Below are 25,109 nucleotides of genomic sequence, written 5' to 3'. Positions count from 1 at the left end.
TGTTTCTCTGTTGGAAATGGCTCCCTGCTGTATTATATTAGATAGACACACTGCATTGTGCTGCACCCCAATTTGTTTTACAAGCTAGTTTACCAGAGAGAGATAGATGACAAGTGTGCAATTAATGTATGACCTTTGACTCCTTTCCATCTCCTCCTCATATTTTTTCTCGCTTATGCCCCCTCTCCACTCTGCTGTCCTGATGATCCTCTTCAGAGCCGGTGGATCGTCTGCCTATGCTGTTGATTGCTAACCTCCATGACATCCGCTGCACCTCCCTGAGCGGCTCCACGTCCCGGCTGCCCTCCATTGCCACCAAGCAGACCATGGCTATGGACTTCATTTATGCAGAGGAGACTGTGTGCTGGATAGATGTGGGTGACACCCCCGCTGCCACCCAGCTAAAATGCGCCAGCATCCCTGACCTCAAGACTGTCACGAACATCCGCACCATCAACATCTCCCTCAGCCTCCACCGTGAGTAGAGGTTTCATTGACAAAAATGAGAGAAATCAATCTCAGAGATAAATGAGCTTTTATTTCCAGAAATAGTATTTTTTGCTGACACTCCTACAAAACGTGTTGTCAGAAAAACTAAGGACGTGACAGTTTAGCTGCAGACTGCCTCTGAAAGAGAAATTAATGCTTTGCAAAGGAGCAAGTAGCACTCAGATAATCAGTTCGAGTTGTCAGCTCACCCCGTGTGAAATTTCTGTATATTGCCCCAGGAATCAAATGGTCAGCTGTGCATTTGCTAGCTCAGACAAAAGTAAGATGTTAAGCAATACAGCCTCATCTCCGAAAGCTGCTCATACCAGCATAAAAGTGCCAAGTAGGAACGCTGAGTCAAGCTTTATTTTTCGAAAGGTTTGTCTTTGAAGAACAGGGGCACTCTGGCACATCACTAAATCATCCCATAGAAGCAATATGTGTGTAGCTTACTTGCATTGATATGATACATATTACGCTGCCAGCATGCTTTCATGTGTTCGTTTGCACATTTCTTGACAGGCAAACGGTACCTAAATTTATGCCCTGACTGTAAATGGTCAGTGAAAAGCTTGGAAATGTATCTGGCTCTGGTTTGATGAATCTAAATGTGATCGGTTCTATACCACCTTGTTTTGACATGATGACATTTGGCGTTAGGCTTTGCTGCCTTCAGAAGCACTCCCAAGTACTGAACATTTTGTTCTGGACGGTTACAGAGTTAGTGCATGTTTGTGGTGGTGTGTGTGTGCATGTAGGAGGAGATAGTATAGACCACAACTGATAAACAGTGACAACTGTAATGTCTGGCTTGTGGAGGTAATATCCTCATAACCATAGTCATTAACTCACATTCTCTCACCTCTTTCACAACACCCAGACACAGAGACGCACACAGACTAACATACACAGCATGTGAACAGTTCCTTTTGAGAGAATCAGTCATACAATGCTGACATGATTTATCTCTGATTATCAGCCTGACAAGGTTTGTTGTTATTCGCCTGGCTGACAGAGCCGTTACTCTTTAAGAATGGGGGCAGAAATGCAGACAAATCAAAAAGAGAGGGTATGTGTTTGTGTGTGTGTGTGCGCATACGTACGTGCATGTGGGAAGCGTTCCATTGAGAATTGGCCCCAGGCATGGAACGGCAGACGTGAAGAAAACAAGTGGAGAAGCCGGGTGTGTAGACCCTGAAATGTGGGACAAGAAACTTGCAACGTGATTAGAAGTGCCTTGGCTCTTATCCACTTCAGATGAAGCTTGTGTAACTGCTGTCACTGCTGACAGCTGGGGCAGAGCCGAGGCTTGGAGGCTCAGTGAACCCCAGCGTCCTAAAATGGGCTTTTTTCTAGTTGACTCACTGCACTCTCATGAGTGCCCCATATCCCACCTCGCCTTCATTGTGTTGACTTGCCTCTGTGGCTTTTTGATTCACGGCAAGTGGTCTGAGAGGTAAATGGGAGAGAGGGGTGGAAGTGAGGCGGGCGAGAGAGAAAAGATTGAAGCAAAGGAGACAACGTAATGATAAAATGAGAGGGAGAGGGAGATGGTAGTGATTTGCTGTACCTTGGAGGTGCATGTGGGTGTATAGTGGTCATGTAGATGGTATTTACATTCCTCTGTTGGGTTATGTCAGCCTGAACAGCCCTTACATTCCTCCGGCCGTCTCATGTCCTGTCCAGTCAGGTCACTTTAACACGCTCATAGCTGAGGCTCAGACACACAGACACACACAGACATCGACCTAAATACCTTTGACTCTTGCACCCATTACCTAGTGACATATTACCGTTATTAATTGAGAATTGAGATTTTTCACTGCCAGTTTAGATATTTCTGTTGTGTTTGTGTGTTGTTTCACTCGAGTAAATCTTAGAATATGAAATGCTTGGATTGTACCATTGTACATCTATGCCAAGTCATTAGTATTTTATCATTTGTCTTCCTCAGATGCTGCAATGAACTGATACAGTAAAGCTTGCATTAAACTTTTATATCCAATCTAATGTTGATATCGTAGAGTGCACTTTGGAATAAGACAATCAGGTGATTGACTTTCTGTTGAATTTAGGAAGTGACTCTGCAGTGCTCACACAATAAGCAGGGCAAAGTGAGCTGTGTCTGAGGTGTATTATCCGTGGATCTGGCTCTGTGCGGTGCTGGGATGTGCAGGAAGGGTTTCCCCCAGGAAATTGTTTAACAGCGTCAGTAGGCCACCCAGATCTTGTTGCATCTTGTCGTGTGTCTCTAAACAATAGCCACATTCATTAAATATGTCATTTTCCATGCAAAATGGTACAATTTTCGTTGAAGGTTAATGTTATTTCGTTAAAACATTAGTGGCATTGGCCTTAATTTCAGGAAAGGTGGTCCTCCTCCACTTTAAAGCACTGTGGAAAACTCTGACAGTGTGGGTGCAGTCATGTCTGCTGATGGGTTTTGGCTGTCCTTAGTCACCCAGGGAGCAAACAGACAGACAGACAAGAGGCTCTCTTTGCACTTTGGCTGACTTCATGCTTTTATGTTACATCAGTCTTTCAGCTGCAATAAGATAGCAGAAACCCTTTGTTAATTTTGTGGATCCCAGCCACATCAAAAGGCCATTTGCTGCATTTACTGTATAGTTTCCCTTGTGGTCATTTGCTTTAAAATGATATTTAATCTTTACTCATGTGAACTGTGCTGCTATTGATTGAAAGTGAACGTGCACTTTCAAAACAAATTCTGATCATATGATTGGGGCCAACATGGGCTCTTTGTCAGCTCTATTAAGTGTTTTATAACAAGCAAGGCTCAGGTGCACTCCTAAATGTTTGGTGAGCAGACCTGGGGATTGGCCTTAGATGGATATGGATGAAACTGTGGAGGCGGGGGGTTTGGGTTGGGCGGGGTGTAGCAGAGTTCACACAAACAAGGTGATTTATAGCTTCTGGGAGCCTGAGAGAGCAGAGCAGATAAGTAGACGAGGGTTCCAGATGTGGCCAGCTCTGTCCGCACGTGTGATTCTCTGCCTGGGAAGATAAAAGGGGAGCAGAGCCCGTCCCATCCTCTCCACCCTCCAAGCGGAACTCCACAGGAGGGACCAGTCCTTCTCCCCATGTCCCTCTGTCTGTCATTCAGCTCTCCTTCCTTCCTCTTCCTAGCCTTTGGTCTTGGGCTTTTTCCAGAATAAATTAGCGCACAGAAGGTCTTTGTAAATACCTGTCAAAGTCTGATTATAAATTTTATAGTTTCTTGGGGGAAAAAATCATCCAAGGCATTCTGTCTCACTGTCTCATTTTTTGTTTGCCTTTTTTTTTTCATCTAGTTGACATGAAGGTTTCCAATGTACCACATTATTCTGTCAGCTGCACCCAAGGCCCATATCTATTCTCATCCTGGTGTGTTTTGTTTTTTTTGACACAGGAATAAAGTCATCAGGTTTTCCTAGCCAGCCAATCACCTGTCCTTTTCACTTGCAGCAGAGGGGGATTTGCCAATGGCATAAATGTTAGGAATTATAGCCTCTTAAATAGATGTCATATGTCAGATCCTTATGGAAAATCATTATTGCTTAACTGCAAACTGTGCTCTCGAGAGGTCAAAGGGGTTTTTGCACAGATTAACAGGATCTTCTTGGCATGGGAAGGATTATGGAAGGAGCATGATAAAGATTATTTTCTGCTTTGCACTAACATGTAAATATAGGAGTACTTACTCTTACATGCAAATTGAAGAACAGTTTGAAGAACTAAACAGGCGGTGGCACTGTATGTAAATACCTTTGCTATTTGGGTGGAAAGTATGTTTGTTGTTTCCAGTAAGACCCCCTCAGTTTGTGAAATGTTTACACAGAGTAGTGTGAGCTGGTAGGTGTTAGGGGCAGGAAGTGTAAAGGGGTTGTGAGGGCAGGGTGGTTGGGTGAGGAGAAAGGGGTGGGTTCATTCAGTTTCCCAGCAAACTTTCCACTTACGAGAAGCTTGAATGAGTGAAGACGTCAACAGACTGGCTGGCTCTCTGAATAACGGGGTCCTCTAGTTGTAGACTGTTGCACAACGCAATAGTCACTGTGTTGCACAACTGGCTTTCTACTCTGTACATGAATCTAATCAATGCCTTGTGCAGCCAGGCTTCCAGCTGGATGTCACAAGTGTGGTTTTAGAGCCGATACCAATGGGAGTATCGCTATCACCACTCCATGACAAACTCTCCCCGTTGTCAGAATCTTGGTTCTGATGTTTGTGAAACATCTTGTACTGGTTTTTACTCCCTCTCTCTGTTCTTTTGACCATGGTTTTTATTGGCTCACATTTATTGTTACCTCCCTTTTTAGATGTGAGCTGGCCACTACCTTTCCCAACTGTCCATAAATTTTGTGCCGTTTATGTCTTTCTTTCCCAATCAATGCTACAACCCCACCCATCCCATTTCCTCCCTGACTGTGTTTACATTGTGGCACCTAGCATACCATACGGCACATAGCGGGGCAGGCCTTTTGAAGGTCTCTGTAGGTTTGGTAGGTGGGTTGGGGGTTCTACATTGGGCCCAGATGTGTGTATTCTCTGTTGTGGAAGTAGTTTTGGCTCTGTTTTTGCAGCATGGTTATCATTGATGGGGGGGCTCCAGTGTAGTGTGTTTTCTTCATGAGAAGTCAGAGCCCTGGGGCAGGCTGACGGCAGGCTCAATACTTTCAAAGGTGTTATAACCCACTCGTGTACCCGAAGATCAAAGTTATCCCTCAGATTAAGAGACGAGTGCGGCCACTTTGATACTGTATGTGTGAGCATTGAGCCTGTGTGATGTGCATGTGTGTATACAATGTTATGCTTTGAAAAGAAGTGTGGTGGCAGCTGTTAAAACACAAGGCTGTATGTATCTTCAGGCCCCCCTTTGCCCACAGCTGGGTCGCCTTGTGGGATGGGGTTTCTGCACCCAGTCTCATACAGGACAGAGTTTTCAGTTTTCAGAGTAAGAAATGTTTCCAGTGCTAACTTGGCACTTCAGCCCCTCAATGCTGGGGGTATATCTGAAGCAAAGGTCTCCCTCTTCCCCTTTTAGGTTGGCTTAGTAAGCACAGGGGTTACAAAATGTCAAGTTCCTTTTGTTAGAGGTGTTGCAACAGTATTTTGGGTCACTTTGAGTTGATCGATATATTGTCAGGGCATCATTTGTCGTGTATATGTGCTGCCGTGACAAAATCTTTTGCCTCCAGAAGATTCCTGACACATGTAAATTTTTCCTGTAATCCTGTTTTTGGCTGCATCATTGAAGTTTAAAATGAAAAATTGTCTTGCTATTGATATTAAGCTGACAATTTATGTAAGTATGTATATTTTTTACATTAATACCGCAAACAGTGCATTAAACGTCGTCTGTTTGTCCTAATATTAGTCTAGTTCTTCATCCCAAAACACCTTTTTAAAGTTCCTGAGTTCCTCAAAAGGTTCTGTGGAGAACTTCCTACAGTGCATATGCTTTATCAGTAGAGCAGTGTTGTGTCCTGTTAGTTGGTTTATGTGGCTCCTAAGCAGGCACAATTGGCAAAGTAAAAGTACTGTTCGTGAAACTTTGCTTTGAGTGACTTTCTCCTCATAGTTGAAGTCTTCTTTAGTATTTACAATGGGTGAGCCATGCATTCATAAGAGTTTCATAATACAGTATCTTCAGATTCATCCATAAGTAAAGTCTCGAGTCGCTCCCTACAGGGGTTCTGTGTGTCTGCTCAAATCCACTGGAAGGAGTTCAGCTTAGGAAGTGCAGGCCTTCAACTCTAGCTCTTTATCTGTCACTTTTTGTGTTTCTTTCCCTCCCTCATGCAGTGCTTGCTTTAATCAAAGACGAGTGGAGTGCTGGTAATGGACAACCTGTTTGACCCCGTAGTGCAGCAAGATGACAGAAGCTCATTAATTCAGCACTATTATTTTGTTTTTCATGAGTGTGGGCACTCTCGAGGAGAGGGTCACGGCATTATAAAATGAGAGGTTTTGAAATGAGGCTGGTATATGACCAAGAGTTATGACTGTACTCCCATGAGGCTCTTTTTTTTTTTTTTTTAATGGTACTGTTCTGTTCATTCTCCTCTTCTCTCCTCTGCATCCCTTAGATGTGGAGCAGATGGCTATAGACTGGCTGACCGGAAACTTCTACTTTGTGGATGATGTGGACGACAGGGTGTTTGTCTGCAACAAGAACGGCCAGACATGTGTGACCCTGCTGGACCAAGAGCTGTACAACCCTAAAGGCATCGCCTTGGACCCAGCCATGGGGTCTGTTCTTCCCTCCTCCTGTTCTTAGGTCTTCCTGACCTAACATTACCCTCAGCACTATTTTAGCAACGCTTGAGAGGAAAATGCTGTCTTATGTTCAGACGACATGCTGACCTTGCAGGCAGTCAAAAATCAAAGCACTTCCTCCAGATGGAAACCTAGACAGATATTTGTGTACCACATAAACACTTGCATGTTGGCTGTTTCAAGTTCCTGGTACTGACAAGTTGGAATCTGATGTAATTCCCTTTTCTCAAGTATCGCTTCCCTATATTTTATTGTCAAGGAAATAATTTCTAATCCATTACAATGACTAATACCGCTATCTCAGTTGTGGTCTGTAGTATAATGTCAGTAACTGACACATGAAGTCAAAGTGCAGTAATTCATTCTTACCCAAGTCACATAATTTCCTCTTGTTAACGAAATGTCTCTATTCCCTTCACCTTATCTTTACTGAACCGCCTTCCTTTTGCTCCTCCTCTTCTGCTACAGAAAAGTGTTCTTCACAGACTATGGGTCAACACCGAGGGTGGAGCGCTGTGACATGGATGGTCAGAACCGCACTAAGCTGGTGGACAGCAAGATTGTCTTCCCCCACGGTATTACACTGGACCTGGTCAACCGGTTGGTGTACTGGGCTGATGCCTACCTGGACTACATCGAAGTGGTCGACTATGAGGGCAAGAACCGACACACCATCATCCAGGGGCTGCTGGTGAGGTTTGAAGGATGGTTTGATGAGTGTATGCACAAAAAAAAAACCCAACTACACTGAACATACATATATACTCTCAAGAATGTAGACTTCAAATTGTTCAGTCTTCTTTTAAAAGGCTGAACTTTGCCAAACAGCCCAGAGTCCCTGCTGACTTTTTAGTCTTTCCTTTGATAACACAAAACATCTGTTTTCCAAATCTGTATCATCATTGATTTGATTTCATCATCTTTAGAGGCAGTACTGTTTCCCAGTTGTCTCCTGTATATGTAGGCAAAGAGTGTGCCTCTCCTGGAGATAAGTCCTTTTTATTGCCTTGATTGATATTACTTAAACAGTGTGTGATTTTCCTGGCTAGTGCCTCTCTAAACATATTAGTCTGGCTTTAGCGAAGCTTGGCTCAAAGTTATGGTGGAGTAATGATCTTAATGAAATCAGGACTGTAGCGGTGGGAGAAGGAGAAGGAGAAGGAGGAGGGTGGTGGTGGTGGTGGTGGTGGTAGCGTGTGTGTGAGAGGTGGGGGAGGTAATATGATTCCAAGTCATACATCTTTCTGACAGTAGAGGAGAGCTGGACAGAATAGACCCTTATAAAAGTAAAACCTCTCTCCGTCTCAGTTTAACAGCGAATGGGAAGTGGAGCCATTATGCTGCCCTGTACTAAGATTACACAAACACTCTCTCTTTATCCCTCTAAGTCTGTTTGCTTGTGTCTCTGTTTCTCAGTCTGTCTTTCAGAGATTTCTACATATTTTTGGAACATATCAAAATCAGTTTATGCTGATTGATAGTTTGTTTGGGAAGTTTCATCATGGAGAATTTACCAGGCGCTGTTCAAGATAAAAATGTGTTCACAAACGATATCACACAAGCCATTACTCATGTACCATGAGCTCCTTTACCTAGAAAGTCGGCAGTTTTGGCAGCAAAGTCAAGACAACTTGTTAATTTTGCTGCTTTATTGTCTCAATGTATTTCAGATTGAGCACCTGTACGGGCTAACTGTATTTGAGAACTACCTGTATGCCACAAACTCTGATGAAGGCAACCTCAACCCCAAGACCAGTGTGATCAAAGTGAATCGCTTCAACAGCTCCGACTTCCAGGTGGTCACACGAGTAGACCGGGGAGCTGCATTACACGTGTATCACCAGAGGCGCCAACCCCAAGGTACTTACTCTAGAAGACACAGCTCAGCTGTTAGCTTAACTGCGAACTCGTCTAATCCATGCCCATTGATAATGGTTACCATTGTATGACTGTTGTGTTTGTGTGCCTCTCTCTCGTTTAGTGCGCAGCCACGCGTGTGCCCTGGATCAGTTTGGGAAGGCTGGAGGTTGCTCCGATATCTGTCTCCTGAGCAACAGCCACAAGACCCGTACGTGCCGCTGTCGTTCTGGATTCAGCCTTGGCAGTGATGGCAAGTCCTGCAAGAGTGAGTATCAAGACTGAGGGAAAATTTAATTTGACAAAAATGAACACCTTCCCATTAGTTTCAGCAGTGATGATTGATGATGGCAATGAAGTGCTGGTGGGTATAGAATCGCTGGTAGGGGTAATGACAGTTATTCACTGAGAATGTTTTTTTCTTTTCTTCTGTAGAACCAGACCATGAGTTGTTCTTGGTATATGGTAAGGGCCGTCCTGGAGTCATCAGGGGCATGGACATGAATGCGAAGGTGCCCGATGAGTACATGATTCCCATTGAGAACCTAATGAATCCCAGAGCTCTGGATTTCCACGCTGCTAGTGAATTCATCTACTTTGCTGATGCCACCAGCTACATTATTGGCCGACAGAAGATAGATGGCACAGAGAGAGACACCATACTTAAGGAAGGTAAGAATGAAATGATTTTCACTGGGTTCTGGGAACTATTTCTGTTCTCTAACCAAATCCTGGCTACTACAGAGAATTTAGGGAGGAAAGGTTATTCCATATGATTTTCATTTTATTCTCTTGGTATCTGAATTGGGCAGCTAATTGTTTCTTTTTCACACCGGCTTCTTTCGCTTATCTCAGGTATTCACACAGTAGAGGGGATAGCGGTAGACTGGATGGGAAGTAATCTCTACTGGACAGATGACGGGCCTAAGAAGACTATCAGTGTTGCCAGGCTTGAGAAGGCTTCTCAGACACGCAAGACTCTCATTGAGGGCAAGATGAGCCACCCTCGAGCAATTGTGGTGGACCCCCAGCATGGGTGAGACACTGGAAGGGAGGGTATTGTTATTTTAATGGGTATTCCTTTCTCATAAATGCTATGGTGAAGTTGTTACTCCAGTTATAATGTTTTGGTGGAGCAGCATTCACTCTTTATGTTAGTGCAAGTTCCTCTACTGTAATGGGAGAAAATGGTCTGAGGGTTAGTTACTTGTGGGCTGCTTGCAATGTAGAGGTTTGTTGAACTCATTAGTTACATTGGTGTGTGTGGGAGCTGGTGAGTTTTTAAATGATTCTTGGATGCTCTTTCCTTTGTTTTTATTGTGGGATTTTCATCACAGAGCATGAAATTTCAAAGCTACATTTTGGAGGCTCAATCTCTCACAGAAATGTCTTATCTCGCAAGGCTTTTGAATGTATTGATACCTCCTCTCATCTCCCAGATGGATGTACTGGACTGACTGGGAGGAGGACCCCACAGAAAGCAACAGAGGGAAGATCAAGAAAGCTTGGATGGATGGTTCCCATCACCAAGTGTTCCTGACCAGCAAGACTGTGCTGTGGCCAAATGGCTTGAGTCTGGACATTCCCCAGGGCATCCTGTACTGGGTGGATGCTTACTACGACCGTATTGAAATGGTTTATCTCAACACCACTGAGCGAAAGGTAGGTAATGCATGGGAATAGATTTAGATTTGAGTGTATTTGCGTATTTACAGATGATATAAGAGATACTATGCTACATAATATTTGGAGATCTAACCCCTATCTCTCTCCTGATTTAACAGGTGGTGTATGAGTGGCAGGAGCTTAACCACGCCTTCGGCTTATGTCATTACAAGCAGTTTCTTTTTTGGAATGAGTACCGTGGTGGCAGCATCTACAAACTGGATCAGGTCACTAAGACAGTCACCCTACTTCGCAAGGAGCGGCCACCCATCTTTGAGATCAGAGTGTATGATGCACACCAGCAGCAAGGTATATTCCCCCTCTCTTCATTCATTGTCACTCAATGGCAAGCAAAATGTGATGATTATATTCGACCTTTCTTCTCGGTTTGTCTTTTCATGTAGGCTCCAATGCATGTCGAGTTAACAATGGCGGCTGTAGCAGTCTGTGCCTTGCGATTCCTAACAGCAGATCCTGTGGCTGTGCTGACGATCAAATCCTGGATGTCGATAATGTCACCTGCAAAGGTACTAGAAAGGTTTCTCCAAATATCCATGTGGAAGGCTATGGAAAATTAATTACTCAGCAGGAGTTAAGGCTGTTAAAGAAATAAAGACTGTATTTCCATTTGCAAGCTATACTATACACTGTCTGCTGAATCTGGAGAGACGTTTTGAATAAAACTTCCACCAATATTTGTGGAACGTTAAGAGAGATTAAAGCTGACCTAGGCACCAAAAAGCTTTGTTTTGGTGCTCGGCACTCGTCTCAATGGCCCATCTGTTTTTGCTCCTACCCCTGATCTCATCTACAGCCAACCCCTCCTACGTTCCCCCGCCCCAGTGCCAGCCCGGGGAGTTTGCCTGCAAGAACAACCGCTGCATCCAAGAGCGCTGGAAGTGTGATGGGGACAACGATTGTCTGGACAACAGTGATGAGGCCCCTGAGCTGTGCCGTAAGTGTGCCACATCATTGTCATGGTTACACAGCAACACAATGATAAACAAAAATTCTGTTTAAAGGTCTTAGTTAACACAAACTGACAGAGTGCACACTCCAGTGTCCAAGATTGTCTCTTTCCATGAAGTGTAATGTGGCTGTAATTGGTTGGTGGCTGTCACTGGCCAGCTTTTTCCTCATCACGCGATAGTGGCAACAGGGGTCTCATATTTGTCTTGGATGTTCTTCTCTTTTTTTATACTTCATTTAAAATGGCATACGTGGTTAGAGGATTATTTGGCAGGCTGAATTCTTCACTAAACACAAAATTGGTTAATAAACCAAGCAGCTTGGTGTTCAAAAAATAGAAATTAAAAAAAGTTTTTTTTTGTTCTCTTATCACAGACCAGCACACCTGCCCAGCTGACCGATTCAAATGCCAGAACAACCGCTGTATCCCCCTGCGATGGCTCTGCGATGGCGACAATGACTGTGGCAACGATGAAGATGAATCAAACACCACCTGCTCAGGTATGTACAGACATACATAGAGAATTTAAAAGTGAAATTAGAGTAACAAGTTGCCACTAAAACAGAGTTAATTCAGTCAAGATTAGTGTGGTGGATGCCAGTGTGATCTTACAAACAGTCCATGGCGACATAATGATCTACAGCATCAATGATAATGGGCTGAAACACAGCGATGGTCCCTGACTTACAGTATTTGTTGCTTTTGTAAGAGCTGTCTCAGCAGATTATGAACTGTCTTTTACTTAATTAAAATAAGATATCTGCTGTTTTGGGGTACTATTTTGAAGCAATACAACATGGTAAATTAGGGTGACAATGTCTTATTCAATAGTGATGAGTTATCGCGAGCATGAATGTTGAGTCAGGGATATTATAAAAAGAAGGAAGACTTTTTACAGCACTTAACTCTTTCACACCTTGTTCCCCTGCCAGCTCGCACTTGTCCACCAAACCAGTATCCTTGTGCCAGTGGGCGCTGCATCCCCATCTCCTGGACATGTGACCTGGATGATGACTGTGGAGATCGCTCAGATGAACCTGACTCCTGTGGTGAGTTTCTACTGTACTTTCTACTTTTCTTGAATAGCACACTTTATTTTGAGACGACAAATGTGCTTATGATTTTTTTTTAATGTATCCTCTCTTGGCTCCTCTTCAGCCTACCCAACCTGCTTCCCTCTGACTCAGTTCACCTGCGCCAATGGCCGCTGCATCAACATCAACTGGCGCTGTGACAACGGTAATCATTTTCTTAGTCTTCCTTGACCTTCTGTGAAGCTTTATTTTAAAACGGTCCAATAGCTGCAGATAAAATCTTTTGTATCCTCATCTACAGACAATGACTGTGGGGATAACAGCGATGAAGCAGGCTGCAGCCATTCCTGCTCCAGTGTCCAGTTTAAATGTAACAGTGGGCGCTGCATCCCAGAATATTGGACATGTGATGGCGACAATGACTGTGGAGACTACAGTGACGAGACTCATGCCAACTGCACAAACCAGGGTAAAGAACAATCTAATGTGTATCAAACTGAAATAGCACTTCTCTTCACTCAATCAATCAATTCACCTTTATTGATCCCTCAAGGGGGGAAATTCCATTCACAGCATTGTTTGTACTTTAGCCAGCTGTACTTTAGTCAGGCTTTCATCACATCATGTATTGTATTTCACTATGGTTACATGTTGCTGTTTGCAGTTGTAAAGAGGTTGTCATAATGAAGATGGGATTGCCCTCCTCGCTGTTTTGTTTCCGTTGCTCAGCATGCCCCTGCCTGCCCTCTGGCTTCCACTTATCATTTACAGCAAATCCTCTCTGTTGCTCTTTTCAGGAAGTGATTATGTTTTATGGTTAGATAACAATTAAAGTCTTTCAAATGGCACATATGTTTTGACTCTACTGTAGTGATAAGAATTTACATGTTTAGAGTCGAAATAGCTGGTGGCCATGTTGGGCTGATTTGGAACGTTTAGTTTTGCTGGTTAATCACTCTTTGTAACAATGGCTGAGGCAGCGTTGTGACCCTTTCTTCAGCAGTTGGTCTGCCTAGAAACATACGCTCCTGTACACTGTGTGTGTCCTAATGTTGCATGTACTGTTTGATCCATGCAGAAACGCCAACTGCTGTCAAGTCCCAGCATGTAAAAACAGGGGCCCAGCGTGACCTGTTGGTCTAATGAGCAATCTGTGTTCTGTGTGTGTGTCTGGCTGTGAGTGTATGCGGGCTGTCTTGGCTTTTCCGTCTGGAAGTCATCAGCTGAAATAAAAAAGCAATACTATCACCTTCCCCTCCTGTACATTGTAGTCCTGTGAAAGATCCGCAGCCCTTTTCCTGCTATAGCTGTGCCAAGAACTGACCTTTGCCATGAGGGGATGTCATTGTGCCACTTCCTCACTGGTGCCTTTAATCTGCCTGTGACATCAGTCAGTGAGCTGTGTGTGTCATTGTTGTTTGACTTGGCTCAGAGTCAGGTTGTTAACCCAGCATCCCAGTATACCTACACATTAATTAATGACTAGAATGGCCTATTCTTCCCCTTCTCAGTTTTTGGCTAAGTGTGTGCAGTCTGTGTTGTTTGCTGGTTTTGTTTCCAGTCCAGCTATTTTTCAGTTGCTGACTTATATTGATATTTTATTGCGTCTTTGACATTGGCTAAACTACACTCTCCATCTTTTTTGTCAGCTAACTATTACACTTTGTCTTGTTGTTTGCTTTCCAGCTACCCGTCCTCCAGGCGGCTGCCATGTAGATGAGTTCCAGTGTCGGATGGATGGCCTGTGCATTCCCATGCGCTGGCGCTGTGACGGTGACACAGACTGCATGGACCTGAGTGATGAGAGCAACTGCGAGGGTGTGACCCACATGTGTGACCCAGCAGTCAAGTTTAGCTGCAGGGACTCTGGTGAGGATGCTTTCAGGTGGCTTAAGTAACAGAGGTTAAGGGTGATGAACCTTTTTGACAATGTTGGTTTAAGATTTTGGTTTGAACTTTTCACTGTTATGTTTAAATGCTAGTGTAACTAACCCCTAAAACTCGTTTAAAGCCAATATCAATTACTACATTTGGATAATAATCTTAAAACAACACAAGCTGAAGGTAGATATTTTGTGGTGTTGACAGCTCGCTGCATCAGCAAGGCATGGGTGTGTGATGGTGACAGTGACTGTGAGGACAACTCGGATGAGGACAACTGCGAGGCGTTGGTGTGCAAGTTGTCTCACCACATGTGTGCTACCAACGACTCCATCTGTCTGCCCGCTGAGAAGCTGTGTGATGGCACTGACGACTGTCCGGATGGCTCTGATGAGAAACTTTGTGGTAAAACATTCATGCAAAAACCTTTGTAAAAGACACCAGAAACAGTAGATACAAATGTTCTGTCTTGGATACATTCCAACCCTTTCTTCTCTGTTTCTTGCCTGCAGACCTGTGTGCACTGGATAACGGTGGCTGTAGCCACAACTGCAGCATCATTCCTGGGGAGGGCTTTATGTGCTCCTGTCCCCTGGGGATGGAGCTGGGAGTCGACAACAAGACCTGCCACATCCAGAGCTTCTGTGCCAAACACCTGAAATGTAGCCAGAAGTGTGAACAGGAGAAATCCAGCATCAAGTGTTCCTGCTACAAGGGCTGGGAGCTTGAGTCTGACATGGAGAGCTGCAAAAGCACCGGTAAGGAAAAAACAAGGCCTTTTTTACATTAAGAGTTTATCCTGTGTAACCAGGACGGCTTACATTTCTTTTTGGCCTCTGATATAGAGCAAAAGTATTTTTTTTGTGTTAAAGTTCTACTGTACTGATTCTACTAGACGTTTACACAATATTTAATGTGTCATAGTGCACACCCATTCAATTTTTTTCGGAGAGAGACAGATGGAAGGGAGACATCACAGAGACAGCTGTGGCAGGTTTTGATCCAAGACCAACAAGGGGTTTTGCGAATCTGGACTTTGAGATGAGCTTTACTGTGTTGAGACATAAACACCTTTTTGGGTGCAACTTCTTTTTCTTCAGATCCCTTCAAGCCTTTCATCATATTCTCCAACCGCCATGAGATCAGACGGATTGATCTTCACAAGGGGGAGTTCAGTGTCCTGGTCCCAGGCTTGAGAAACACCATTGCCTTGGACTTCCACCTCAATGAGAGCACCCTATACTGGACTGATGTTGTGGAGGACAAAATCTACCGTGGGAAACTGTCTGACAATGGAGGTAAGGCAGCCAGTTAGCCATAGCTTTCAGTAAATGTAGGTTATGCAGAAAGATAGATGGGGCGGTGGAATGAATAGCCACATATAATAGTCTAATTTACATAGTAATAAGTTCATTTTTCAGTGTCATCTTTTTGTAAGTATAACAAAAATAGTAAAGTGGATTGTTCCTTGGGAGACATCAAATCATATTTGTGCCTTTGACGGTGCATTTCTAGGAAATTAACTTCAGCTCAGCGCATACGCTGTAATTTCTCAGAGCCAAATGTTTTTTAAAAGAGTCTGTGGTCAGCAGTGGTGGTCTGTGACCCTGAATAAATTTCCCAGGTCATGGTCAGCCTTGCCTGCTCCAAAACCCCAGGTCTCCTTGCCAATCAAGGCTATGTTCCCAGCACAGCACTTAGGGGGCACACGGAAGGCTTTGTCTCTTCCCATTTGTCTAAGTACTCACTGTGCGTGACTGCAGCCAGAACACTGATGTAGCGTAGGAGGCACAACACACTGCAGTTCCAGTTCCCAGCCCTCCAACTTCACCATTAAAATAGGGCTCCTGAGCAGAGACATTGTGACCAACTCATAGATCAGCTCCTGCTGCTTGTTACTGAAGCCATTTCAGAACCTCTAAAGTTGTTGGCATACTACCCACACATACACACAGAAGGGCAGCCATAACTCCAGCATTCCTTTAAGCAAACTGTGAAAAGACCTATCCATCTCTCTCTAACTACCACTGGAAGGCCTTGTGAAGAACTTGTCTTGTCGTACTCAGCCAGCTATGATCACACATTTTGGTGTGCACTTAGTCTGTATGGGAGCCCGTTGTTTCTTAGAAAGAATAAAGAAAGAGGGAGATCTGATAATGGGGATTTGTTTCCGTAGAAGTGGGGTTGGGAAGATAGTGCTGGTCAAAACCACACTGGCAGATATGGCTGCAGTGCATTCACTGACAGATTACATAAGTGTAAAGAATTCTAAACAATTCATTCATTTGTTAGTCAGTGTTTTGTTTTTGCCATGAGTTATATGTGTTTGATTTGTTCTCCTTGGTGAAAGTGACATGAGCCAAGCTATTAAACTAAATTAACCAAATTACAACAAAAACATCAATCTTGGTCTCTCTTTCAGCTTGTTCTTCAGTCATTAAATGTATGACAAAGAACCCAACATTATCCTAGTTTTAAATCCCTCTTTCTCTGTGTGTCCATTTCAGCCCTGACCAGTTTTGAGGTAGTGATTCAATATGGACTGGCTACTCCAGAAGGCCTGGCTGTGGACTGGATAGCAGGAAATATCTACTGGGTAGAGAGCAATCTGGACCAGATTGAGGTGGCCAAACTGGATGGGACCATGAGAACCACCCTGCTGGCTGGGGAGGTGGAGCACCCAAGAGCCATCGCCCTAGACCCTCGAGACGGGTATAAAGCACAGATCTAGGAATTCTTAAGCTGTCCTTCTAGAAATTTGGAAGTTATCAGAATTTTCAATACCTTTTTAGCCGAGGGCATATTTCCCCTATGAAACTGACATGTTGCCATGCAACAATACTCTGAAAATCCCTCCTCACATTGATTTATTTTCTGTTGGCAGTATTCTATTTTGGACAGACTGGGATGCCAGTCTACCCAGGATTGAGGCAGCATCTATGAGTGGCGAAGGCAGACGCACCATTCACAGGGAAACGGGCAGCGGTGGCTGGCCCAATGGACTCACTGTGGACTACATGGAAAGACGAATTGTGTGGATTGATGCCAGGTAGCATTTGCTGCTTGACTCTGAACATATAAAGTGCTCTCATTGCATTGCATCCACCCACCCACTTATTACATCATCCACTCCCTCAGTCTTTTTTCTTTTTGCATGCCATTATTAATTTTATTAATATACATGCAGATGTGCTTTGCTTATGTAAAACTACATGCAAAGTACAGACTCATCTAGTAGCATGAGCGGTGTGCATATACTTAAGCTGATGCACATGTTGCCCCTGTTATGTAAAGTATACATCTCTGCCTTAATACTTCTCTAGGTCAGATGCTATCTACTCTGCTATGTACGACGGTTCTGGGCTGATTGAAGTGTTGCGGGGTCATGAGTATTTGTCCCACCCCTTTGCTGTCACCATGTATGGAGGCGAGGTCTACTGGACTGACTGGAGGACTAACACTCTGGCCAAAGCTAACAAATGGACTGGACACAACGTTACCGTAGTCCAGCGCACCAACACACAGCCTTTTGACTTGCAGGTCTATCACCCATCCAGGCAACCCCAGGGTAGGTTGCACTCCAGACACAGATACATAAACACACTCAGAGAAACATGCACTTGTGGAGAAAGAGTCCCCATATCTCAGATTTACCCCTGCCTGTCAGCATGGCAGCCTGATTTGGGCTTTAACTCAAAGGAGAACTGTGACAAGCTCACAGTTCATTGCTGACCATGTTGATTCACGGCTCCTATCCCCCAAAGACAGCTGACCTTTTAGAGCTGTGAGACATGTTGTCTCCTCACACCAGCAGCAATTTGGACACCTCCTACTGACTCGTTGATCAAAAAGTCACCTCACTGTTTGGCATTTCCCACCGGCTGGGTAGGAAATAAAACCCTCCTCCTGCGACTTAAATGTCATGTGTTTATCTCAAAGACACACATGATTGACAAGATGACAAAAAAGATTTGTCAAAACAGTTTTGCCGGATTCTGTCACATTGAACTGTCACCTTGATGTTTAGTAGCCAATAGTTATCGGATCCCAAGGGCAGTAGAGAGGCACTGGTGTCCTGTAATTGGAGGCAGGAAAAGAGAGATCACACAGATTGTTGATTGACAGCTGGAACCAATGTCCATGACAGTGATGAGGCAACAAGCTGTGTTGACAGCTCTGGTAGATAAACTCTCTTTCTGCACTTTTACTTTCCTTGAGAGTCCAGTTATTGAGAAGTCCTTTGAACTTAAAAAAAATAACTCTAGACTGTTGTACTCTGAAATGGCATCTCAAATTAAGCTACTGGCTTAGTCTGATACCAGAATGTGTATGGCTTTTATGGGTATTTTGTGGAAATGCTTTTCGAAAATATAAACACAGCAATCTGCAGAACCCATTGTGAGCCTAAAAGGAGAAATCTCCCCACTGTCCCTCGCAAATCACATCTCCACTATCTTTTTGTTCTCTCTTTCACCACATTTTCTCTCTGACTGCCTCTTTCAGCTCCCAACCCATGTGCCACCAGTGATGGTAAAGGTCCTTGCTCCCACCTTTGTCTCATCAACTTCAACCAGACCTTCTCCTGTGCCTGCCCTCACCTCATGAAGCTGCAGCCTGACAAACGCACCTGCAAAGGTAAGGGTGCTGTCATGTATAATCCATGACATCAAGGAACAAGCGGCTCTCTGTTTTCAGTAATCTTTCTCATGACTTATCATGACTGCTAAGGTGCTCTCAGTCCCCAACGTGACATCAATGCCATTATCTGTCTTATCGTATGACTGGAGATCTGATTACATCACCTCTGTTTGTGCCACACGACCTTCTTCGCTCTCATTTCCATTTAATTTCAGATAAAAGATTGTCACAAACGATGTGCTGAGGTCCTCATTTATTGCAATTGTATATGTGATTTCATGAATGGGTTCCATGATGGTTTTGAGGGATTGCTATAGAAATTTGTGAGTATGTGTGTCTGACTAAATGTTAAGCATTCTGCAGAACAATTCCCATCTCAGCAGTGAAGATTCAAGGATAATTGGATTAAAGGGCATCTGATGCATTCCCCATTAACACAGGAATTTTCAAGGAGCAGGGGAGAGTTTCAGACAAATGCTGAACATTCACCACTTAAACTGTGTTAAAGCTGTATGAAGTTTTGATTTAGGGGGAGTCATTTGTTGTTGCTACCTCCCATCTACCAGGAGGTAATTGAGCCTCGACAAGGGCAGCATGTTACTGACTGGTCAGTTTGACTCTCTTCAGCTTCTGTGTCCTATGATCCCGCTGGCTCCATGCTTTTGATTGTGCGGCTTCTACAATGAGAAGAAACTCTTAACTAAATTTTAACACAATGTACTTATAAGAATACAGATAGGACAAAAATGAACATGAGAAAATGGGGTTCCTATACAGAGAAGTCTTTTTTGCTGACTTTGGACTTGTCTGATGATGTCTAGAGTATAGCAAGTAAGAAAAGCTGCCTAAATTATTCTGTATGTGTTTTCTCTTCCTGTCTCTTTTCACCTTCCCCTTCATTTAGTAGATAACTCATTAATTAAATTGCAAAGAATGATTAAACTCTTTCTCTGTGTTTTTTTTCCCCCAGAGTCCCGCAAGTTCCTTCTATATGCTCGTCAGATCGAGATCCGGGGTGTGGACATTGACAACCCCTACTACAACTACATCATCTCCTTCACTGTGCCGGACATAGACAACGTGACAGTGGTGGACTATGACGCTGTGGAGCACCGCATCTACTGGTCAGATGTCCGAACGCAGACAATCAAGAGAGCTTTCATAAACGGCACAGGGGTGGAGACTGTTGTGTCAGCTGGTATGAACAGTCACAGGAATATCTTTTCAAATTGTTAAAACATGTGTTTGTGTCTGAACATTAGATTAAACCCTAATTTTTTCCATTATGGTTCTAATGGTTCCCAGACCTTCCTAACGCTCACGGGCTGGCAGTAGACTGGGTGTCCAGAAACCTCTTCTGGACCAGCTATGATGCCAATAAGAAGCAGATTAATGTGGCCAGACTGGATGGATCTTTCAAGAACGCTGTCATCCAGGGCTTAGACAAGCCCCACTGTCTGGTGGTCCATCCTCTACTGGGGTGAGTTTTGGCTAGTCCAGTTAGTCAGGCCTACATTCAGTTTGAGATGTTTGAAATTAATAGGACACAGTTTGAATTCTCTCTGATGGGCTTTTTCTGTTTGTCATTACACTGATTTCTACTAATTGTTAAGATGACACAATTTTCATTTACTTTTCATTTCCTGTGGATTTTATTCAACTTTAAACCACAAGTGCTAGAGAATCTGCTTAGGCGCTTTATAACCATTCGCTTTGGTGATGGGTTTTGAGTTGCAGCACACTGTCCTTCCTTCGGCTACTATTTTTTCCTCATTTGTTGCCCCTGTTGTGTCTCCTACTATAATGCGTCTTTGGTAGAGTATTGTTGTTCCCCAGAATAGAGATTTCAGCCCATCTCCACGGCTCAAACCATTCATATCCCTCCTCAGGAAGCTTTACTGGACTGATGGCGATAACATAAGCATGGCTAACATGGATGGTAGCAATCACACCACACTTTTCACCAGTCAAAAAGGGCCAGTAGGTGAGTAGATGTATTTACAACTGCCAAAAATATCTGACTGCAAAATAATACTGAATCTCTATTTAACTCTACAGGAGTAAAGCACAAATCAAACATATTAATGTAAGAGATTTATGTGTATAATAGCATCATTATTCTTCCCACTCAGGCCTTTCTATTGACTATGAAAAAGAGCAGCTGTACTGGATCAGCTCAGGAAACGGCACCATTAACCGCTGTCAGCTGGATGGATCTAAACAGGAGACACTGGAAGGTGTTAAAGGCAAACTTACCAAGGCCACTGCACTGGCTATTATGGGTAAGATAAAAAAGATTTCAACATTTGTCCTCTTTGTTTTCACCGTCTGATCTGATGGTTGACAGTCAGACCATATTACTGCTCATATACTAAGATCAATATCTCAAATTCACTAGCCCATGTTAAAGGGGTGATGTACAAGGATAAGAATCAATTTCCCTCACTGTAGGAGACAAGCTGTGGTGGGCAGACCAGGGAACTGACCAGATAGGAACATGTGACAAGAAGGATGGAGGAAACTGGAAGGTTTTGCGAAACAACACATCCCCTATGATGCATATGAGGATCTATGATGAAGATGTACAAAAAGGTATCACTTGAAGAAAAATCTTACTTCTCCTCAAGGAGTAATTCTGTATCATTTGGATGAGTTGGAAAACCACTTTAGATTAAATTAAATGAGTCTGATGTTCTGAAGCAGATCTGAAACTCACCAAATTAGTGCTCCAGAAAACTACAAAAATATTTTTCTTTCTATTTGGTACTTACTTATCACCTTCTTTTCCTGAAGCGGGTATCAACCTGTGTAGTAACAACAATGGAGACTGCTCCCAGCTGTGTTTGCCCACCTCACCAACAACCAGGGCCTGCATGTGCACTGCTGGATACAGCCTCAAGACAGGACAGCAGTCCTGTGAAGGTAAGTCAGTGCTTCACAGCTACAGTCACACATACAGTAGGAATGTAAAAAACAAAAACAAATTGTACGGTCTCTGAGCAGGTATGGGCTCTTTCCTGCTTTACTCTGTTCATGAGGGGATCAGAGGAATTCCACTCGACCCAGCAGACAAATCTGACGCCCTGGTGCCAGTGTCTGGCACCTCTCTGGCTGTCGGCATCGACTTCCACGCTGGTGAGTGACATCGAGGGACAACATTAACTAGATTGCCTTGCTTAAGTGACATTTTAAAGCTCTCATGATCTTATTGACATAAGTATTTATAGGATGACACAAAAAGGCCTCCTTTCTTTTCAGAGAATGACACCATCTACTGGGTGGACATGGGTCTAAGCACCATCAGCAGGGCTAAGAGAGACCAGACATGGAGAGAAGATGTGGTCACCAATGGCATTGGCAGGGTGGAGGGCATCACCGTTGACTGGATAGCAGGTCATAAGAGATTTGAAATTCTAGTTTTCACTTGTGTAGGTTACACAATTTCAAAAGCACAGATAAAGGACCATATGTTTGATTTGCATCCCTTTTTATAGGAAATATTTACTGGACTGACCAGGGCTTTGATGTGATCGAGGTGGCCAGGCTGAATGGCTCCTTCCGCTATGTAGTCATTTCCCAGGGCCTGGACAAGCCCAGAGCCATCACTGTCCACCCAGTTAAAGGGTAAGGCTCCCTGCCAAGAGTTAAAGTCTGACTCCTGCAGTACTTTTGCCTTTAAGTATTTGCAATTTAATGAAAACGGTGGTACTATATTTCCTAATTCCCCTTAGATTCACTTTTAAATCATCCCGTGGGTGTTTCTGTGTTCAGGTATCTATTCTGGACTGAGTGGGGTCAGTACCCTCGTATTGAGCGCTCCAGGTTGGACGGCAGCCAGAGGTTGGTCTTGGTCAATGTGAGCATCAGTTGGCCCAATGGGATCTCCATCGACTATGAGGTATGGACCACAGCTGACATAATAACATTTAAGACCTTCCTGAACACATTTGTCATTATTAATAGGAATATTTCCTTTGTCTAGTTTGACCAAATATATACTATTATTTGTCAGCTTTTCATTTATGCAGCAAGAATTATCCTTAATTTTTACAGACTGATTTATAGTAATGGTTCATTCTATGCCCTTTGTTTTCATAGATTTATTTGAAATTGTTATATGGAATTAAGTCTTCTTATTGTAGCCACAATAATAATTCAAAATACTTATGTTAATTCTGTCTGAATTCTACCCCACAATTACTTTATCTGCTATAGATATATGTGTCTTAATAATATTTGAAAGTACTGATGATTTAGCTTTAGAGCTGCCACAAGTTCTAATATTTGCTCGTGCTGGTCTCCTAAAATGTGACATAAAAATCATGCAGTATTGTAAAATCAAGCATCAGGTGCTGTAGTGAAATGCTAAAGGGGACATTAGAATTATTGCTATAATGTGACTTACAATGTGTTTATGAATTAATAGTGTGCAGACTAGCCTGTCTCCCAATTTAAAAATGTGACCTACCATGAATAATCAACACAATTTTATTTCTGCTTTGTCTCTGCAGGAGGGTCTGCTGTATTGGTGCGATGCTAGGACAGACAAGATCGAGCGTATCAACCTTGAGACTGGAGAGAACAGGGAGCTGGTGCTGGCCAACAACAATATGGACATGTTTGCGGTGTCTGTTTTTGAGGATTACATTTATTGGAGTGACAGGTCAGTTCAGTGGTTAATTAATTAGTTTAACGAACCATCTATTTGCATTGCTCACACTTGTTAAGTCATACTTGGTAATGGGTGACAGCTTTTGAATCGCATGGAAGATTTAATATAGTTTCGTACTGTCAATTGATTCAGTCTTATTTTCTTTTGTTTAGGACTCATGCCAATGGCTCCATTAAGAGAGGCAACAAAGACAACGCTACAGATGCTGTGCAGCTCAGGACTGGCATTGGTGTACAGCTGAAGGACATCAAGGTTTTCAACAGGGCCAGGCAACAAGGTAGGAGCACACATTAAACACACTCCCCTAAACGTGAACACAAACCATAAAAATCTTTTTTTGTGAGAAATGGTCTCAAAAGAACAGTGGGTGACCTTGATTTCCACATGTATACAAAAACAAGCCATCACACATTTAATGATAAAAACCACCCAACTTAATCAACAGCCCCCCAGGAATCGATGAAATGCTGTGTTTAACCAGGCTCATTATTTGTTTAACAACACACCTCATGAACATGTCACACTCTCCCCAGGCACCAACGTCTGCAAAGATAACGGCGGCTGTGAACAGCTGTGTCTTTACCGTGGCAACGCGGAGCGCACCTGCGCCTGTGCTCACGGCATGCTGGCAGAGGACAACCGCAGTTGCCGCGACTATGACGGATATCTGCTGTACTCAGAGCGTACCATTCTAAAGAGCATCCACCTGTCCGATGAGACAAACCTCAACGCACCAATAAAACCATTTGAAGACCCTGAGCATATGAGGAATGTCATCGCCCTCAGCTTTGACTACCATGGCGGGGGAGGGAAAGGAGCCAACCGCGTCTTCTTCAGCGACATCCACTTTGGCAACATTCAGCAGATCAATGATGATGGCACAGACCGCAAGATTGTAGTGGACAGTAAGTATGGAGTCATCAGCCAAATGTCATTGTTTTTAACACCTCATAAATTCCCCAAAACTCTGCAGAACATCACTCATCACTTCACCTAAAGCGTTCCCTCTGCTCTGTCTGTCTACATATATTTCAGCTGTGTTGCTTTGTGGTACCATTTCTTTTATCCTGCCCATTAATAATTGAATGTTGTCCCTCGTCTCCTCGACACTATAAACAACCATCATCACGCATCTTGACAACACAAGCACCACCCAGGAGGATCCGCTGTAATGTGTACACACAGCTGCAGCTTCTCAACTAGAGGAGATTGACATCACTTAGGGCTGCCACTTGAAGAAGACACACTTGCACACGTAAACACACACAAGCAAATACTGTGCTTTTTGCTTGTTTCAATACTGAAGTGTCTATAAAATCCCACTCGCTTTAAATGATTCAAGAGTAGGTTGTTGAACCCCATCCAGAAAACCATCACATTTAAAAGCCCTGGACCAAAGCTCTTCTGAGCAAGCAATATTCAAAACATCAATTCTTTTATAGGAAAGACAGGAAAACAAGTGAAGTGCAGGGGGTCACTGTGTTTATTGATGTTAAATTGGGGTCAGGGTTTTGGATCAGGATTGTGAACATGATGGATAGTTTTTCCAGAGTGGTTTTTCACCCACCAAATACAGAGTGTATTCCAGCCAATTTTTACCTGAAGTCAATACATAACAATAGCATGA

General features: G+C 43.5%; 1 protein-coding gene across 1 annotated transcript in view; it reads left to right on the top strand.

Annotated features, from left to right (window-relative positions):
* Window positions 1–25,109, top strand: part of lrp1ab (low density lipoprotein receptor-related protein 1Ab) — an 83,560-nt gene that overhangs the window by 30,575 nt on the left and 27,876 nt on the right. The window contains exons 6-41 of the mRNA XM_070839152.1: window positions 217–477; window positions 6,576–6,738; window positions 7,234–7,456; window positions 8,436–8,625; window positions 8,747–8,890; window positions 9,058–9,294; window positions 9,478–9,658; window positions 10,062–10,284; window positions 10,407–10,596; window positions 10,692–10,814; window positions 11,102–11,242; window positions 11,632–11,757; window positions 12,190–12,306; window positions 12,416–12,496; window positions 12,593–12,760; window positions 13,978–14,160; window positions 14,380–14,577; window positions 14,685–14,930; window positions 15,273–15,470; window positions 16,680–16,884; window positions 17,057–17,221; window positions 17,496–17,740; window positions 18,676–18,807; window positions 19,781–20,008; window positions 20,116–20,290; window positions 20,700–20,794; window positions 20,943–21,092; window positions 21,262–21,402; window positions 21,604–21,732; window positions 21,814–21,945; window positions 22,069–22,203; window positions 22,305–22,434; window positions 22,582–22,708; window positions 23,322–23,473; window positions 23,635–23,759; window positions 24,016–24,387. Coding sequence (XP_070695253.1) covers window positions 217–477; window positions 6,576–6,738; window positions 7,234–7,456; window positions 8,436–8,625; window positions 8,747–8,890; window positions 9,058–9,294; window positions 9,478–9,658; window positions 10,062–10,284; window positions 10,407–10,596; window positions 10,692–10,814; window positions 11,102–11,242; window positions 11,632–11,757; window positions 12,190–12,306; window positions 12,416–12,496; window positions 12,593–12,760; window positions 13,978–14,160; window positions 14,380–14,577; window positions 14,685–14,930; window positions 15,273–15,470; window positions 16,680–16,884; window positions 17,057–17,221; window positions 17,496–17,740; window positions 18,676–18,807; window positions 19,781–20,008; window positions 20,116–20,290; window positions 20,700–20,794; window positions 20,943–21,092; window positions 21,262–21,402; window positions 21,604–21,732; window positions 21,814–21,945; window positions 22,069–22,203; window positions 22,305–22,434; window positions 22,582–22,708; window positions 23,322–23,473; window positions 23,635–23,759; window positions 24,016–24,387 — 6,231 coding nt within the window. The remainder of the gene's footprint in view (window positions 1–216; window positions 478–6,575; window positions 6,739–7,233; window positions 7,457–8,435; window positions 8,626–8,746; window positions 8,891–9,057; window positions 9,295–9,477; window positions 9,659–10,061; window positions 10,285–10,406; window positions 10,597–10,691; window positions 10,815–11,101; window positions 11,243–11,631; window positions 11,758–12,189; window positions 12,307–12,415; window positions 12,497–12,592; window positions 12,761–13,977; window positions 14,161–14,379; window positions 14,578–14,684; window positions 14,931–15,272; window positions 15,471–16,679; window positions 16,885–17,056; window positions 17,222–17,495; window positions 17,741–18,675; window positions 18,808–19,780; window positions 20,009–20,115; window positions 20,291–20,699; window positions 20,795–20,942; window positions 21,093–21,261; window positions 21,403–21,603; window positions 21,733–21,813; window positions 21,946–22,068; window positions 22,204–22,304; window positions 22,435–22,581; window positions 22,709–23,321; window positions 23,474–23,634; window positions 23,760–24,015; window positions 24,388–25,109) is intronic.

Source organism: Pempheris klunzingeri, chromosome 11, assembly GCF_042242105.1.
Source record: "Pempheris klunzingeri isolate RE-2024b chromosome 11, fPemKlu1.hap1, whole genome shotgun sequence".
In the NCBI taxonomy this organism is placed as follows: domain Eukaryota; kingdom Metazoa; phylum Chordata; class Actinopteri; order Acropomatiformes; family Pempheridae; genus Pempheris; species Pempheris klunzingeri.
This window is presented reverse-complemented; position numbering and strand designations above follow the sequence as displayed.